Source organism: Heloderma suspectum, chromosome 4 (genome assembly GCF_057233095.1).
Source record: "Heloderma suspectum isolate Gila_16-S chromosome 4, 16-S_ref, whole genome shotgun sequence".
NCBI lineage: Eukaryota > Metazoa > Chordata > Lepidosauria > Squamata > Helodermatidae > Heloderma > Heloderma suspectum.
The window spans coordinates 244,856,657-244,872,215 of NC_139461.1; the positions used below are offsets into that span (position 1 = coordinate 244,856,657).

Sequence of the window (15,559 nt, forward strand, 5' to 3'; positions counted from 1 at the left end):
AACTATTTCTCCATTTCCTTTTCTTCGCTACAGGTTTACAAAGAACCTCTCCCCTGATAAAATCAACTTGAGCACGCTCAAAGGACAGGGACAGCTGACAAACCTTGAACTGGATGAAGAAGTTCTGCAGAATGTACTGGAATTGCCCACCTGGCTAGCCATTACTCGAGTCTTTTGTAACAAGGCTTCCATCAGGGTGTGTTAAAATCCCATAAGTATCAGCAAAACATTTTGCAATATCGGAGACGTTTTCTGTTCTGATCCTTTCCCAACTTTTTTACTTTGATACTCATTGCAACTCTCATTGCAAGCTGCTCTGGTTTTGTACCCAAATCACTAATCTTCCCATACACATGCTATGAGATCTGCTGCAGTAACTGGCACAAAAGGATCAAGTTCTTAACCCCAGATCATGCAGAAATTACAAGCAGTCGGGTTATATTCAATTTTAAAGCGATTGGTGTTAAACTGTTAGACGTCACATCTGAAATTGTTCTGTTTAAATGCATAACTGCAGAGATTGTATTTAATAGTCACAGCTGCACATTATTAGTTACAGTTGCACATTTACATACAGAGCACAATATTCTCTTCTTGAAAATTTTGCCTCAAGCTTTTTTTGGAGCAGGAAATTGATTTTTTCAGTTAATGCAAGCGTGTAATCATTTAAGCTCCTTTAGGATTAGGCATAATGGCACAGACCTCATGCAGAATGGCTTAGGAGTTTGTTAATAAAAAGTGCAGCTTTGACTTGACCTGTTCCTACAGTAGTGGCCCTGTCAGATCTACTACCTGCTGTATTTAATACTGAGAGCTGTTTCTCATCTTCCTGCTTTCTGCTATGGATATTAATACTTGCAATATTTAGGAAATGTTTGCAAGTTGTAACATCAGAAGTGTCTGTTTCCATCTCAGAACATGAACTGAGAAGCCATTTTGGACATGGAATGACTGATACCCTTTTTGACTCTCTGACATTACAGTTTACATGCTTTTTACATTCTGACATGGGTGTGGATATCCTTGCTGATAAATTAAGATGAGAAGAAGCCTTTGGTAAAGATGTAAAGTAAACACAACAAGGGAATGAACTGTTTGTTATATTCCAAATGGAAGGCTATGTACCTAATGTGAATGGGAATATTTCTCATGTGTAAGAGACATTTTCTCATGTGTAAGAGAATATTTCTCATGTGTACTCAGTATTTGAACTGCATTAGCATTAGTAAGTTTGGTTATGAAAAAAATTAGCAGACCCATCTTTCTGTAAGCAAGTGGAAGGATACATACGCTAACAAACATAAATTACAGAAGCCAGTAGGGTGGAGGTTACCTTTCATTGTCTCTGGAGATGCCCTCTCATAAAAATTCGTAACACTTTATTAATAAGCTCTGAGCTTTTCAGGGCTTGAATAAGGATTATGAGTAGTTCTTGTTAAAATAATTAAATTGGCTTGGATCCAAAGGTCCCACTTCATGGGTAGAAGACACTTACAAAGGGTGGTTACTAATTGGTGCCTTCCCTCCAGTGCTCTGGAGAGTCCTCCAATGCTGTCTTTAGAGCCAAGTTTCACAGGGCATGGGGAGTTTCCGACAGAACGAGAAATTGGTGACCTTCTCACACAAGTGGAAGTGCTTTCAGTTTCTGTTGCAGGATCTCTGGATTCAAGCTATTGGGTGTATATTGTATTTCTGCATCTCATGAAGTAGCCATAAAAGCTCATGGCACAATAAATCAGCTAGTTTAAAGACCAAAGTATTCTTTGTCCTTTAGCAAATCTCTTCACTTGTATGCAGAGAGCATTTGATAAGGAATCATTTGTCCTCAATGAGCTTGTATTCCCATGGAGCTACTTTTACAGTGTCATTCTCCAGACCACGGGTTTGCTTCAACTGATCCTATTAGTGTCACCCTGAATCTACAGTATGTAGCCCTTACAGCAGTTCCTGTTTATTTAACATCAGCCTTCTTGTTACAGATTCAGTGGACAAAGCTGAAGACTCACCCAATCTGTCTGGTAATTGCCTTGCTTATCTCCTCTCTGTTAGTAAGAACTTGTAATTCTCAGTTGTATCTAAAAAGAGGAACATTTATTTTTAATGCTGGAACATAAGAGTGTGTGATCTCTCTGCTGTTGGTCAAATTGGCCTCAGCTTAGGGCTGTTTCCCACATTACAACTGGAATTCACAGGTGTGGTCCTGTGTAATTCCTATTATGAAAATTAGAATCTGGGAAGGAAAAAATGAAACATAACCAACTTGCAAAGTATGCTGATCTTCCCACTAGGTTTTTGGCATTCCTGTGTTTATGAGCCACTTTTGATGTTATAATGTTTCCTCTTGGGAGTGTGTCTTGCTAATTGCTCTTGTGCTGTATACCTAGTATGAAAGGGTTTTTATTTATGTGTTCTGGTAAATCATATTCAGCTGTGCTAAACCACATCTGAGATAGTTAGCTTACCTATGTATAATTTGTGATTGGATACAAATATACAGGGGTTGTTGTTTTTTACAAGAGTGGCTTGTGAAAACATTTGAATGAAAAGCAATTTTAACATGGACATGGTACTTAGTGGATTAATTTAGGGAGCATCAGTGGATAGATGGCCATAGGATATCTTGTTTTCCAGGAACTGACTTCGGAGCCCGTGCTCCTAGGTCAGTTCCTGGAGAACTGACCTCCCCCCCCCCCTTCCGTGCTCCCTCGCAGGCAGCGCGGAGAAGCTCTGTGCTTGCAAGAGGAGCTCGGAGTGGCCAAAACGGGGCATTCCAGGGGGCGTTCCGGAGCGGGGAGGGCAGAAATGCCAGTATGACATATCCAGTGTGTCGTCCGGCAGCTTCCTCCCCTGCTCTGTGGTCCTGCAGCTAGACAGCGGAAAGTGGCTGTCTAGCTGAAAATGCAGGGCACGAGGAGCGTGGAGAGAACGATCCTCTCTGTGCTTCTCCTGCCCTGCATTGGATAGGCTGTCGCCTCCAAGTTCGGAGGCTGCCTATCTGCACAGGATTGCGCCCTTAAGGTCTTTCATTTTCGGATCTAACTGGGAAATCTGTCTTCTGCATTGTGGGCTTGATTGCTGATGGTTTTGAGGATGTGAATCTTACTTTGTGCTCAGCTTCTCATTTGCCCTAAACCTAGCCCTTTTTTTGGATAGTAGCACTGCTGATATTTTTAGGTGCATGTGACAATCAGAAGGTGGGCAGCATGTACATTCCTGCCTAAAAGAGTAATCTAGGAATTTTGTAACATGTGAAGCAGCCTTAAATTTGCCCTGAATCCAGTGATAAAAATAGCTTAAGGTGGAACTACCTGTCATCTCAACAAACATGTTCCTAAACCTGCCCTTTCTGGAATAAAGTAATTGTGCAGGTGGGGAGGACACTTGCAAGAATGAATCACTGGGTGGAAGGACCCCTTTTGTGTTTGGTAATGTTCATCAGCAGATGCCATCAACCCAAAGCTGTTTTTCCCTAGCTGGGTTTACTTTTGGAGCCAGGCTAGGCAGAAGAAAAATGCCCTGAAAAGACAGTTGCAGGGGAGAATCAACAGACAGTCTCCCTCCTGCCCACCATTTCTCTTCTGAAAATACCCCTTGACCCGGTGTTAATGTTAGAAGGGAAACTTGGAGTTGGAAACCTCATGTTTCCCTTGGAATGTGTAGTTCTACCCTTACTGCTTCTACAAATCTGTATGAAATCACCACGTGCTGTGGCTCTCTTGAGTTATTTAACAGAATTAAGATACAGCAGCTCTGAAATATACCCACATCTACAAGTGGCTACATGGACTTGGGAGGAACACTGACCAAAATCATACAAGAGAGAAGAATGGGAGCAGCATCAAAACCAGGAAAGTTTAGTAGATAGTAGAAGTTTAGTAGTATAGTAGAAGTGGTATCAGTATGCAGTAATGATCTGAAACGTACCACGTGGTTCCCTAGCAGCTGCTGTGGCTTCCTCCTTTTTCATTTTTTTCTTCTTCAAAAACATAGCTGACCACCCACTAGAATAAGTGCTGTTGTGAACTTGTATTTGTGGATACAGAGGGGGACAGATTGATAGTACCTTTGCATGCGATACGCAAAAGCATGCATGGCTCCTCTTCTTGCTAGTTTCTGAAATGAGCAGTCACCTCTAGAGTGTGGGATGGTATGGAACATGACATCTTGGGCCTTTGCCAATAGTAATTTAACATGAAAGATCTTCAGAGGTTGAATTCCTTGTGAAGTATCAAGAAACTGACAGGTGTGCTAGGAATTAATCCTGCAGTTTCAGAAGGAACTGAGGTATCTTAAACTACTAGGGAGCACTTCCTTCTTAGGTAATGATAACTTCTCCATGCTTGTCTCCCTTGCTGTGTTCACAGTATTTGGATAAAGTCGAAGTGGAGATGCGAACATGTGAAGAGCCCCGGCCACCCAATGGGCAGTCTCCCATTGCACTTGCTTCAGGACAAAGGCTAATATTTTATTCATATTAATAATATTATTTATCCATTTTTGTCATTGTGTTTGATGTTACTTCGGTTTTCCCAGTTTAAATGATGAGGGGTCTGACTTAGTGATGCAAGTTTTTTGCTTTGGAGTTTTGCTACATGAGATATATCTGAAAGGCTGTCTGGCCTGGACTCTTATGTTGAACCTACTGAATTCTTGTATTCACAGAAAGATGTATTGTATGTTCAGAATCAAAACCATGGTGAGCTCCGCTTGTATGGCTTTGCACCAAATATATGGCTTTGGTGCAGTAGCAGCCATCCTGTTCCCCTGACAGGGTACAAAAGTCAATAGCAGCATCTTAACATTTCCCGCTCTAGTAGTTTTCTTGCTAAAAATTCCCCCAAGCTTCCTTTTTTGCCATGGGAAAAAATTACAGGCGCCTGTATCTTTTTATTATAGGTTGAAAAGCGGATTTGGAGAGGGGGGAATCATTTTTTGCAGAACAGATGCTGGAGGGGGAAGGGTTAATGTTCCCCTCCTCTTCTACCCAGAATAGCAGCCTCCTTGGCTGCATTTTGTAAAAAGAAAAACAGCGAAAAACTACAATTCAATTTCACATGTAGTTTGGTCCTTTAGTTAGTTACCCTGAAGATTCACTGTCTTTGCAAATAGTAACTCCATGTCCATTTTGTCTGCTGTTCTTTCCAGACCCTAACAAGTATACCCCTTCCTCCCTGTATTTTGCCATTAAAAAAAAGAAAGAAAATTACATCTCTCCATCAGGTTAACCCAAATTTTGCTAGAATAATTTCTGGATTCAATTGATTATTTATTTTAGTGTTAAATACATGAGGCTTCTAATGGGTTCTTTCTACCCTTTCTTTGTAAATATTTGCAATGACTGCTTCTAGAAATCTGAGACGGCTCACATCATGACAGAATAAGTAACCAATGAAAGTACTTAGTTTAGCATATGTTGATTGTGTAACTTTCTGGAGATCATTATGGGATAATTAGCCTATACTTCAAAAACACTGGGCATTTTACTCCTGACATTAGGTGCCCTCCAGATGTGATAGTCTATAACTCCAAGCAACCCCAGCCAGCATGGCCATTGACCATGCTGCCTTGGGGATGCTGGAGTGCACCATCTTGGGGAGAACTGCAGTAATTCAAAGACAAACATTTTGGTTGGGATGTTCAGCAAGAGCCTATTTCAGGATGTAACTTGCTTTACAGGAAGAGTTTGGAAAGGCCTCTTCTTGTAACATTAATTAGAAGTAAGGAGACCATTACAAAAGGTCAGGAGGGCTTTGGGGAGCAGTGGGACTTACTGAATAAATAGGGCTGAAAGCATGGCCGTGCTGACTACAAATGATGGGAGTTGCAGTCCAGCATGTCTGCAGGGCACCAGGTTGGGGAAGGCTGAAATAGGTAATAGGTTGTTGCTGGGCTTGGATGTTGGGACATGAATGGAAAAAAGTAGTAGAAAAGAATCATAGAATAGTCAGGTTGGAAGGGGCCTATAAGACCATCGAGTCCAACCCCCTGCTTAATGCAGGAATCCAAGTCAGTACATCCCTGACAGATGGCTGTCCAGCCTCATCTTGAATGCCTCCAGTGTGGGAGAGCCCACTACCTCCCTAGGTAATTGGTTCCATTGTCGTATTGCTGTAACAGTCAAGAAGTTTTTCCTGATGTTCAGGTGGAATCTGGCTTCCTGTAACTTGCCCATGATTCCATGTCCTGCATTCTGGGATGATCGAGAAGAGATCCTGGCCTTCCTCTCTGTGACAACCTTTCAAGTACTTGAAGAGTGCTATCATATCTCCCCTCAGTCTTCTTTTCTCAAGAAGATCCCATGTCCCTTCATGTTATGATATTGAAATATAACATAAAAGATATAATATAATTATACTTAAAGATGTGAAGGTTTTTTGGGGAAAGGGGAAAAATGTTTTCCCCATTTTATTCCAGCTCTTCACATCCCTAATATATTCTCATATAATCTTTGCAGATGCAACAACATTATATATGCTGTAGCTTTTCTGGATTCACTGCTGGACGTGACTTTGAAAATGCTTTTGCAATGTAACAAGATTTGTTTGTTGTGTGGCAAGATGTATACCTCTAATACTCTATTTTTGTTAGTTATAGAATTATAGAATTTAATGGGACTTAAATAATCTAGCCACCTGCACTGAGCAAGATATGGCACACCCAAACCATACCAGCAGTTTAATTAATATACTGGAAAAATGCATTCTAGAATAAAACCAAAATATAATATATTTTAAGCACTGAGTAGGGTGTACCAGGATTCCCTAACATCCAAAGTGCCTGTAGAGCATATAAACTTAATGAGATAAATCTAGAGAACTTGAACCACCAAATCAGGGCACACACTTAAGGGAAGATCATGTATCTTATTCACCAGTAAACTTAACCTAAAGAAAAAATCCATATACAATAGCTAGTAAACTCCTGAATATTCAAAGCAGACTTGCCAATTAAACTATCATAATAATTTACCTTTCCTTGTAGCGTGTGGCTTAGCTCACCTGATGTAGTTTTTTAGAGCCGTTTTATCTTCAGGCACTTTAGGTGTGATTCACATTGTTTGCTTCCAATCTCTGACATGTTTTGTTCTGGATTATGCGAGTCAGTCTTTACATAGCTGAGGTATAGAAGATCCTCCCTTACCACTCTGGTTGAATATTTTGTCCTTCCAGCTCTAGGATTTTACAATACTCTCTATTCAGTACTTTATCTCTGTGTGGGGACATTTTTAATGTTTCAGAGAGAGAGAGAGAGATGAACTGCTCACCTTTATTAGTAGCGAAGCATCAAATCAGCAGTGCTTATAGACATTTCAAGCTCAATTAATATTAATTGGGTTGTATCCAATCCTGATGGTCTGTCAACAAAATGGAAGCTGCTGTTGGAATTATTTCCCCCCTCCCCCCTGCAGCTGCCCTGTGCACCCTCCCCCCCCAAATCTGTTCCAGAGGGTTTGGGGATCCTTTGGAACAGATTTGGCAGGCATGCAGGGTGGGTGGGTGGAGAGCAAGGGTAAATCCCATTGCACGAGTGAACCTCTGCTTTTGTGATGTTGGATTTGAGCCAATATGTTCAAATATGCTGATCCTATATAATTTCATATTATCGATGGGTGGGGAGAAATCTAATATGTACTTGATGCGGAAACAGTGTTGGAGCTATAACCATGGAGTTCACCTCCAGCTTGAGTATCTGCTGGATTTAATGCCTGTTCTATGATGCTTAGTGTAAACCTGCCACATATATAGTTACATGCTATTCTGATCAGGCTGAGCTGAAGCTTTCTGCTCTATTAAAGGCTATTTCCCTCCCTACAGTGAATATGGCTTTGCTGAGAAGGTAGTGGAGGGTATGTTTATTGTTGTCAATTCCATTACGATCAAGATCCACTCCAAGGCCTTCCATGCTTCTTTTGAACTGTGGCAGCTTCAAGGGTACAGTGTCAACCCTAACTGGCAGCAAAGTGATCTGCGCTTTACCCGTATCACTGATTCACATAGGAGAGAGGTAAGACCACAAGCAGATGACCTTTTATTTAGGGTCTCTTCAGTAGACCTGCAAGGATTTGTTGATTTGGTATCTTGACTAAATGCTGAGCACATTCTTGTGGAGTTACAGTGTGGATGCTCAGTGAACCATTTCCTGGTCTCTGCACTGTCTTTTGCTATGACCAAAGTAGCTGTGAGTCGGTGCTCTATTATTAATGTTTGCCACATTTTGAAACTAAGTGTGGTGCTGAGAGTTCTATTGTTTTTTTCCTACTAGAGTCCAAACATTCAATATTTCTTCCTATTTTAGTAAAGTCTGTTTTCTAACCAGTAGTTTGCTACAGTAAATTATCTCCATGTTTGGAAGTTCAGAATCTTTCCTTTTTTTCTCTTTGTGCCTCTCTTTTCCCTCTGGGTAGGTTTTAACCTTTAAAGAACTCACCTGGCAAACTCTTCGGATAGAAGCAGATGCTACAGAAAATGGAGACCAAGAACCTATTACCACTCCCCTAAGACTTATTACCAACCAGGGCAGAATCCAAATATCTCTTAAGAGAAAAGTGAGTATATTATCTGCTGAAAAATGTGGTTGGATGGAAAACCTAGTTCAGATAACACTCTTGTAGTACACTTAGGTCTTCTACTCGTCATTGATCTGAAATTATTTGCTTATGAAATCCAAATTCTAAAACTAGAAAATCCACATTCTGTAATTGGAATAAATTCTTCAAATTACATTTTATGTCCTTAGAATTTAAGGGGGTTTTGAGGTGGTGTTCCATGAGTTTTATCTCAAGCTAGCGTGGGTTGAGGATTCATAGAACATTAGAGTGGGCAATAGGTGTGTTGAAGCAGAGGGTCAGGAGCTAGGAGATGTGCTCAGAGCAGAAATCACACTTGTGATTTCTTGCAGGACCACCTCTGCTTTGTAAGTATTTAGTGGAAACTGTCCTTATGTGGTTGTTTTTTACATTAGATTTGAAACTAAAAGCTCAGTTCATGACGTTTCTGTCATGTTCTCCAGGTTCTGCCTTGCAGGCCCGCTTTTGGACACTAGTGTAGTCCATGGCTGTGCAAATACCAAACATCTTCTAGAAATATTTTATTCTTCGTTCACATGCTTAGGGCACCTTGATCATCTACAAATTGCCACAATGAATGCTAAAAAGTAACACAGTGTTTTCATTTTAAAGCACTATTATGTTTAACAGTGTAGCTTGTTCCTCTTTATTCAGATAAAAGTGATAAATCATAAGCTTAAGCATCGTGAAAAGTATAACTCCCACCAAATTATCTAAGAATTACCCAGTTATCCAAAGGAATTGCCTTCCTCCCAAATTTGTTCACATCTGCTGTCCACAGAAACCCATTTAACCATATTTGTGATACTCCTGACTTTACTCCTAATAGTAGTGGGAGTAAATGCTTTTGGGCCATTTCTTTGTGCTAATATTTTTCTGTTTGTTTATGGGACAGACAAAGGATTGCAACGTGGTGGCATCTAAGCTCATGTTCCTCCTTGACGATTTGCTGTGGGTACTGACTGACTCTCAGCTGAAGGCAATGATGAAGTATGCAGAGTCCTTGAGTGAAGCCATGGAGAAATCAGCCCAGCAGAGGAAAAGTTTGGCTCTTGAACCTGTCCAGGTAAGCAGACCTTATACACATGCCTCTTAAGTTGTATAATGGCAGCTCAGCAAAAACTGTGAAGAAGTGTAGTAGATGTAATATGTTCTGCCTCTGTTGGATTATTATTATTTGGTCTTCATGTAGCGGCCACCACAGAATTGTTGCCACCTTAGGAAGGAATGCAACAGATAGGCTGCTCACTGGACAGTGTTAGCATCTCTTTTCATAATCATGCATCTATCTTAACTTTTGTTCTTCAGTTGCCTTGCAAATGATTTTTCATATGAAGTAGATACTATCCTTCCACTGCTTTAATGCATTGCTCTCCCCCTTTACTTCTTCTGTTTTCTCTGTTTAAATCACTAATTAAATTGCACACAGGGAGCAATCCTATCGCGATAGGCAGCTGCCTCCAAACTTGGAGGCGACTGCCTATCCAATTCAAGGTGGATGGAGCGCTCCAGCATTTGTGGAGGCCCTGCATTTGTGGCTAGACGGCCGATTTCAGCTATCTAGCTGTGGGACCTTGGAGCTGGGTCAGGGGAGGCCAAATGACGCATAGGAAGTGTCATACCAGCACTTCCACACTCCCCGCCCCAGGAAACCCCCTTTTGCCCTGCTCTGCACTGCTCTTATGAGCACGGAGCCTGGGGACATTCCATGCCGCCCACGAGGCAGCGGGGGAGGGGCGGGGAGGCGGTTCTTCGGGAACCAACCTTGCAATGTGGGCTCCGAGGTTGGTTCCTGGAAACCAACCAACCTAGACAGTCTAGCTGCTGTCTAGTGGCCATAGGATTGTGCCTTAAGTATCTTATAAAAATCATATTAACTTGATGCCAAGATAGCATATGTACTCTGCAATTAATATGATACGATTTTATTTTCTGTAGTATCTTTCAAACTGACTTCCTACAGAATTTTGGCTAAGTAATTGTAATGTGATAGAAAATACATGAAGAGAAAATATTGTTTTCACAGGTGGAAAGAGGTTCAGAGGTGGTAGCTTAGTATTCAGACAGATGAAATTCAGAGAAGTGGTTCATAGGGGCTTGCATAATGACAGACACAGTGGGTTGGACGCAGATTACCTGCTCTGTGAATGGAAGGGTTCCTTCCATTCACAGAATTCATCATAACCTAGTGGAGGCTGCTTGCTAGAGGAATTGTGCAAAGAGGCAATTTTTGCTGATTCCTCTTCCGCCTGCAGCCCCCTATATTTTCTTCTCATGCCACTTCCTCAGCCCTCCAGAGTACCCTATCTGGAGGCATAGGTTCTGCAGGGGGAAGGAGGAATCATGAAGATTGCTTCCCTGCCCCTTCCTCCACCATGAGCAGAACTCTGCTAAGAGCTACTCTGGTAGCTACCCAATGAATTGAATTTGGAGGTGCTTTTTTGTATGTGGAAGGTTTCTGCTCGCAGAAAGGATGTGTTGCACTAGAAAAGTGAACATAAATCCAAAGATATTCTTCTGCTTGTGCATCCTATTGCACAAGCAGAACGTAACCTATCATTGCACTACATAAACGTTTGTGCAACCTCTTGCACAAGTGTTCGAGGAACAGCACTAGCAGTTATTTTCCTTTCACTCATGGTTCTTTGGCTTAATCCATTTTGCTTCAACCATAGTCTCAAAACACTTTTTTTCAAAGTGGGTGAGTCACATTAACCATATTTTCCATAATACAAATGAAGATACAGATATGATGATACAGTAGAACTACAACAATACCCCAAGATCCCGAATTTCCAGTCTGACTCTCTGTTGAATCATCTTCACATTGCAGTCTATTCATGCTTCTCAAAGCCTCCCCCCACCCCCCGCCCCAGTATGAACAGCAGCATTTGGGGTATTTTACTGTCATCTCTCATCTCCCACATAAAATATAAATCCAATGTGTCCTTTTGGTTTGATATGGATCTATCTAGGTTTAATTTCTTTCTCTGTGTTATAGATCACACCTCCTGCTCCAAGTGCTCAACAGTCCTGGTCCCAGTCATTTGGGAGCAGCCACAAAGCGATCAGCCAGTACTTTGAGAAACATGACATGAAAGAGTCTTCCTATCACCTTCTAATTTCCCGTCTGGACCTTCACATCTGTGATGACAGCCACACTCGAGAGACAGGTACCCAATCCTAAACTGAGATTGGGAGGCTGGGAAAGAATTGGTTTTGTATGGTAGTGTTTGTTGTTTTTCAGAATTCCAGAATTCCATTTTTCATTCTGTTTCCTTCTCTTTCTCTCCCCGCATCCCCTTACCCTTTTCTCATGAGTTCGTTTGGGGATTTTAATTTTTTAAGTGTTAAGTTTTACAATGATACTTTATGAATATTGTGAGCCCCTTTGGGGAGTCTGGTCAAAAAGCAGGATACAAGTCTAAATAAAAACTAGATGATGAGGGACTTCTTATGGGCATCACCATGCAATTGTACTTGGCTTTTATGACTGAGAAATTAATTATGTGGCTCAGTTTTAATGTGTCACAGCACAGGAGTATGTGTGCTAAATACTAAGGGTAGAACTACACATGAGGAAAACACGAGGTTCACAACCCTGTGTTTTTCTCATAAGGCAAATGTGGAAGTCAGAAGTACTTTCAGAGGAAAATGGTGGGTGGACAGGGTGCTTAACCCTTCCTCTAACCACTGATTCTCCACTGCAGAAGCCCTCCCCCAGATCATTTTTAATCATTTCTCACCCCCCTTAGTTGGGCTTTGAAGCCATAAGTATACCAGGATGGGGGGAAATTAAGCACTTATTCTCCTTTTAAAATGAATGCCCTGCCCTTGTTTCTGTGTTCTTAGGAAATGCAGGTTTGGAAATCTGTATTTGCCAAGGTAATGTATAACTCCACCCTGAGGTTCCTTTTGAGCTGAAGTAACCAGACTGGTTTGGTTTTCTGAGGTCATTGGTGGAAGATGAAAAATGGTTAAGATAAGCAAACAGAACAGATTCTGGGATGGTTTCAGTTGATCTTACTGAAAAGAACTTGGGGCCCTTCTGAATTTCTTTGGTCCCTAATGTCTTTGGAACTCTAAGAAAATCTGGAGTAATTCAGCTAAGTAATTTATCCTGATTAGCCCTTGGAAGAACTTTCACTATGTTTTCTGGTGATACTTTTCTCGTTTTTAAACTCTTGAAGCAATTGGGTTTTTGCCTCCATGGGGGAACCATCTTGTTGATTTTTCCTGCTCATTCTGGATTTTGTTCTTCATAGTTTTAATCTTATTCCTGTGTGATTGCTCATCATCTGTAGTGGTTGCTGTTGTTACTGTGTATCCCTTCTCTCTACATCGTTGACAGCCTCTTTATTATTAGAACAATATATCTAACAGATGTAGTGAGTTCTTTTCCCTGTTGTTTCTTGAGCCTTCTTCCAATTAGTTTTCTTTGTTTTGTTTCTCACAATTAGAGTGTATATTTCCCAGCAGCTTCATTACTTGAAGCTGTGTGCATGTTTGAGAAATTAATATCTCTCTATCCTGTGGCATTAGAGCCTCAGTATATTAACTGCAGTGTGTGTGTGTGTGTGTTTGTGTATGCATGTTGAAGTGTTGTGTTGTCAGGACCAGTGACAACAGATTAGATTTTCATGAGACTAAGAGAGAATTCTTTTATTTCATTTTGTATACTTGTACCATGCCCTTCAAAAAGCTTTCCCAAGATGATTTACAGTAAAATATAGTAATACAACATACAATGGGTTGGATCCAGGATCTGCCTTCTATGAGAGGGAGAGCTGCCAGATTTTGTGGGATTCCTCCCGCACACACACACACCACAGCTCTGTCTGTAGCATTTTCAGGGGGCTGGAGGGACTGCTGTGAGAAAGAGGGTCTGGGGAAGTCCACTTCCACCAGTGCAGTTGATTCAGCATTAATCTGGATCCAACGGGATGATTCTTCCGTCTTCCAGTTCTCTTCCTTACCAAAGGCTTCAAAAAACACTTTACTGTATCGTGTATGTGTAGAGGTTATTCACCCCTTTAGAGAACTGTACTCTGCTCTAACAGAATACTATGTACCAAGCAGTTAAAATGCCCTACTAGCATGTGACTCTGTCCTTCTTTCGGAAAACAGGTGAAGAGATTCTGTTTAAACAGGCATACTTAGATCTATGAATTTCCACTGGAAAGCTGTTGATGTAGCATCCTTATGTTTTATTGTTATTTAAATATATGATTATATTGCATCATTAGCCACTTGGAGTTTCCCATTTTGGATCAAAGAGGAGGGAGGAAGAAATAAATATGTATAAATAAATGAAAATGATATCAATTTACTCATTACAATTGTTCAAGATTGCAAGTGGCAAATATTGCCTGGTATTTTCAGTTTTTTCCCCATGGATAATTAAGAAGCCTAAAAAGGAGGTACTTCCACATTAGGCATTTAGTGTGGAATTGCTGCGTTTCATTCATTTGGTTTGTATGGGACATCCACACAACAGCATCACTCAGTCAATCATTGTCCTTCTGTGTTTTCCCCTCAGTTCTGTAGTGCAATCTCCGCAGATGTAGACAGACAACTGTAGCCCACCTCTTCCATCTTTTTAAAGGGGCGGAGTTAAGAACATAAGAATAGCCGTGCTGGATCAGACCAAAGGTCCATCTAGTCCAGCATTCTGTTCACACCAGGCTGTCGACCAGGAACGTACAAGCAGGGCATGAGTGCAACAGCACCCTCCCACCCATGTTCCCCAGCAACTGGTGTACATAGGCTCACTGCCTCTGGTACTGGGGGTAGCACATAGCCATCAAGACTAGTAGCCACTGATCGCCTTTTCCTCCAGGAATTTGTCTAACCCCCTTTTAAAGTTTTGATGTGTGAGCGAAGTATTGGGCAGGTGAACCTATCACCACTCAGCACTCCTTCACTAGTGTCTTTCCATTTCATATTATTTTATCGTCTTGTTTATTTTTTCTTTAAAAATTACTTTTAATTAGCTCTAAAATCCTTTTCCAGCTATATTTTTAAAAAACAAAATGCAAGAGCATTATAGCACTAATTTTTAAAAAATGATTTAAAAAAATTGCTGACACCATTAATTTTTTATGGGGGAAAAGGAAAGCTTCACCCCTGAAAAGAGCTGGGGAGGGGCAAAGGCCCAGCCCCAGCAAAGTCCCTTGGGGCAATAGGGTCTTTGCTGGGTGGTGGGCCTTTGCTCCTCAACCCCTATTTTCAGGGGTGCAGCTTTTTCCCTATTTGTGCAAGTCAGTGGAGACATTTACCAATGTGTTTTGTCCTAATTTAAACTTTTCCATTCCAAAACACAGATATTAGAACACATTGCTTTTTGACACTACATGACCAGTACTCTTAAATGAATAAGACTTTTGGTTCCAGTTAATTTTTTTTTAAGAATCCCTTGAGAGTTTATATTTTAAAAAAATGACTATTGAGATGAATGCCCATCTACATAGTTCAGTTCTGATTCTCCTCAGTAAGAGCATGTATATAGCAGCCATGTTTTGACCTTCCTTACTCTGTTTTACCATAGGTTCTTCCAAACATGGAATAATGGGAGGTGCAATGCAATTAACATTTAGGAGGATGGCCTTCGACTATTACCCTTTCCACTGGGCAGGTAAGGACATTATGGGGGTGTCCAGATGATTAGCGGGGGAAACAATGTGGCGTTGGCTGCTTCCCCCACCCCTGCACGTGCCAATTGTGTGACCAGGACTACCCTAATCACCCCTGCTGTAACACAGGTTGCTGTGTCATCTGAACCCAGTGCGGCATGGCCGTGGTGACTTTTCACCTACCCTACAACCCCTACTGCAAGTCATGGATTGTAGGGTGGGTGAAAAGTTATGATGGCCGTGCCACATGCCAGGATCAGGCAACACAGCAACCTGCGATGCGGCATGGGTAATTAGGGTAATCCTGGTTGCGTGACAGGGAAACGCAGGGATGGGGCAACAACCAAAGCTGCGTTGTTTT

General features: G+C 41.3%; 1 protein-coding gene across 3 annotated transcripts in view; it reads left to right on the forward strand.

The window, feature by feature from the left end:
- BLTP3A (bridge-like lipid transfer protein family member 3A) overlaps nt 1–15,559 on the forward strand; it is a 72,366-nt gene that overhangs the window by 24,922 nt on the left and 31,885 nt on the right. For 2 of the 3 annotated variants that reach the window (XM_084853031.1, XM_084853033.1), the window contains exons 2-9: nt 34–196; nt 1,980–2,018; nt 4,365–4,456; nt 7,815–8,004; nt 8,405–8,545; nt 9,462–9,632; nt 11,568–11,739; nt 15,114–15,200. In XM_084853031.1, the coding sequence (XP_084709157.1) occupies nt 34–196; nt 1,980–2,018; nt 4,365–4,456; nt 7,815–8,004; nt 8,405–8,545; nt 9,462–9,632; nt 11,568–11,739; nt 15,114–15,200 (1,055 nt within the window). Of the gene's footprint in view, nt 1–33; nt 197–1,979; nt 2,019–4,364; nt 4,457–7,814; nt 8,005–8,404; nt 8,546–9,461; nt 9,633–11,567; nt 11,740–15,113; nt 15,201–15,559 lie in introns of those variants that run through there. The other variant, XM_084853034.1, reaches the window with a different exon arrangement.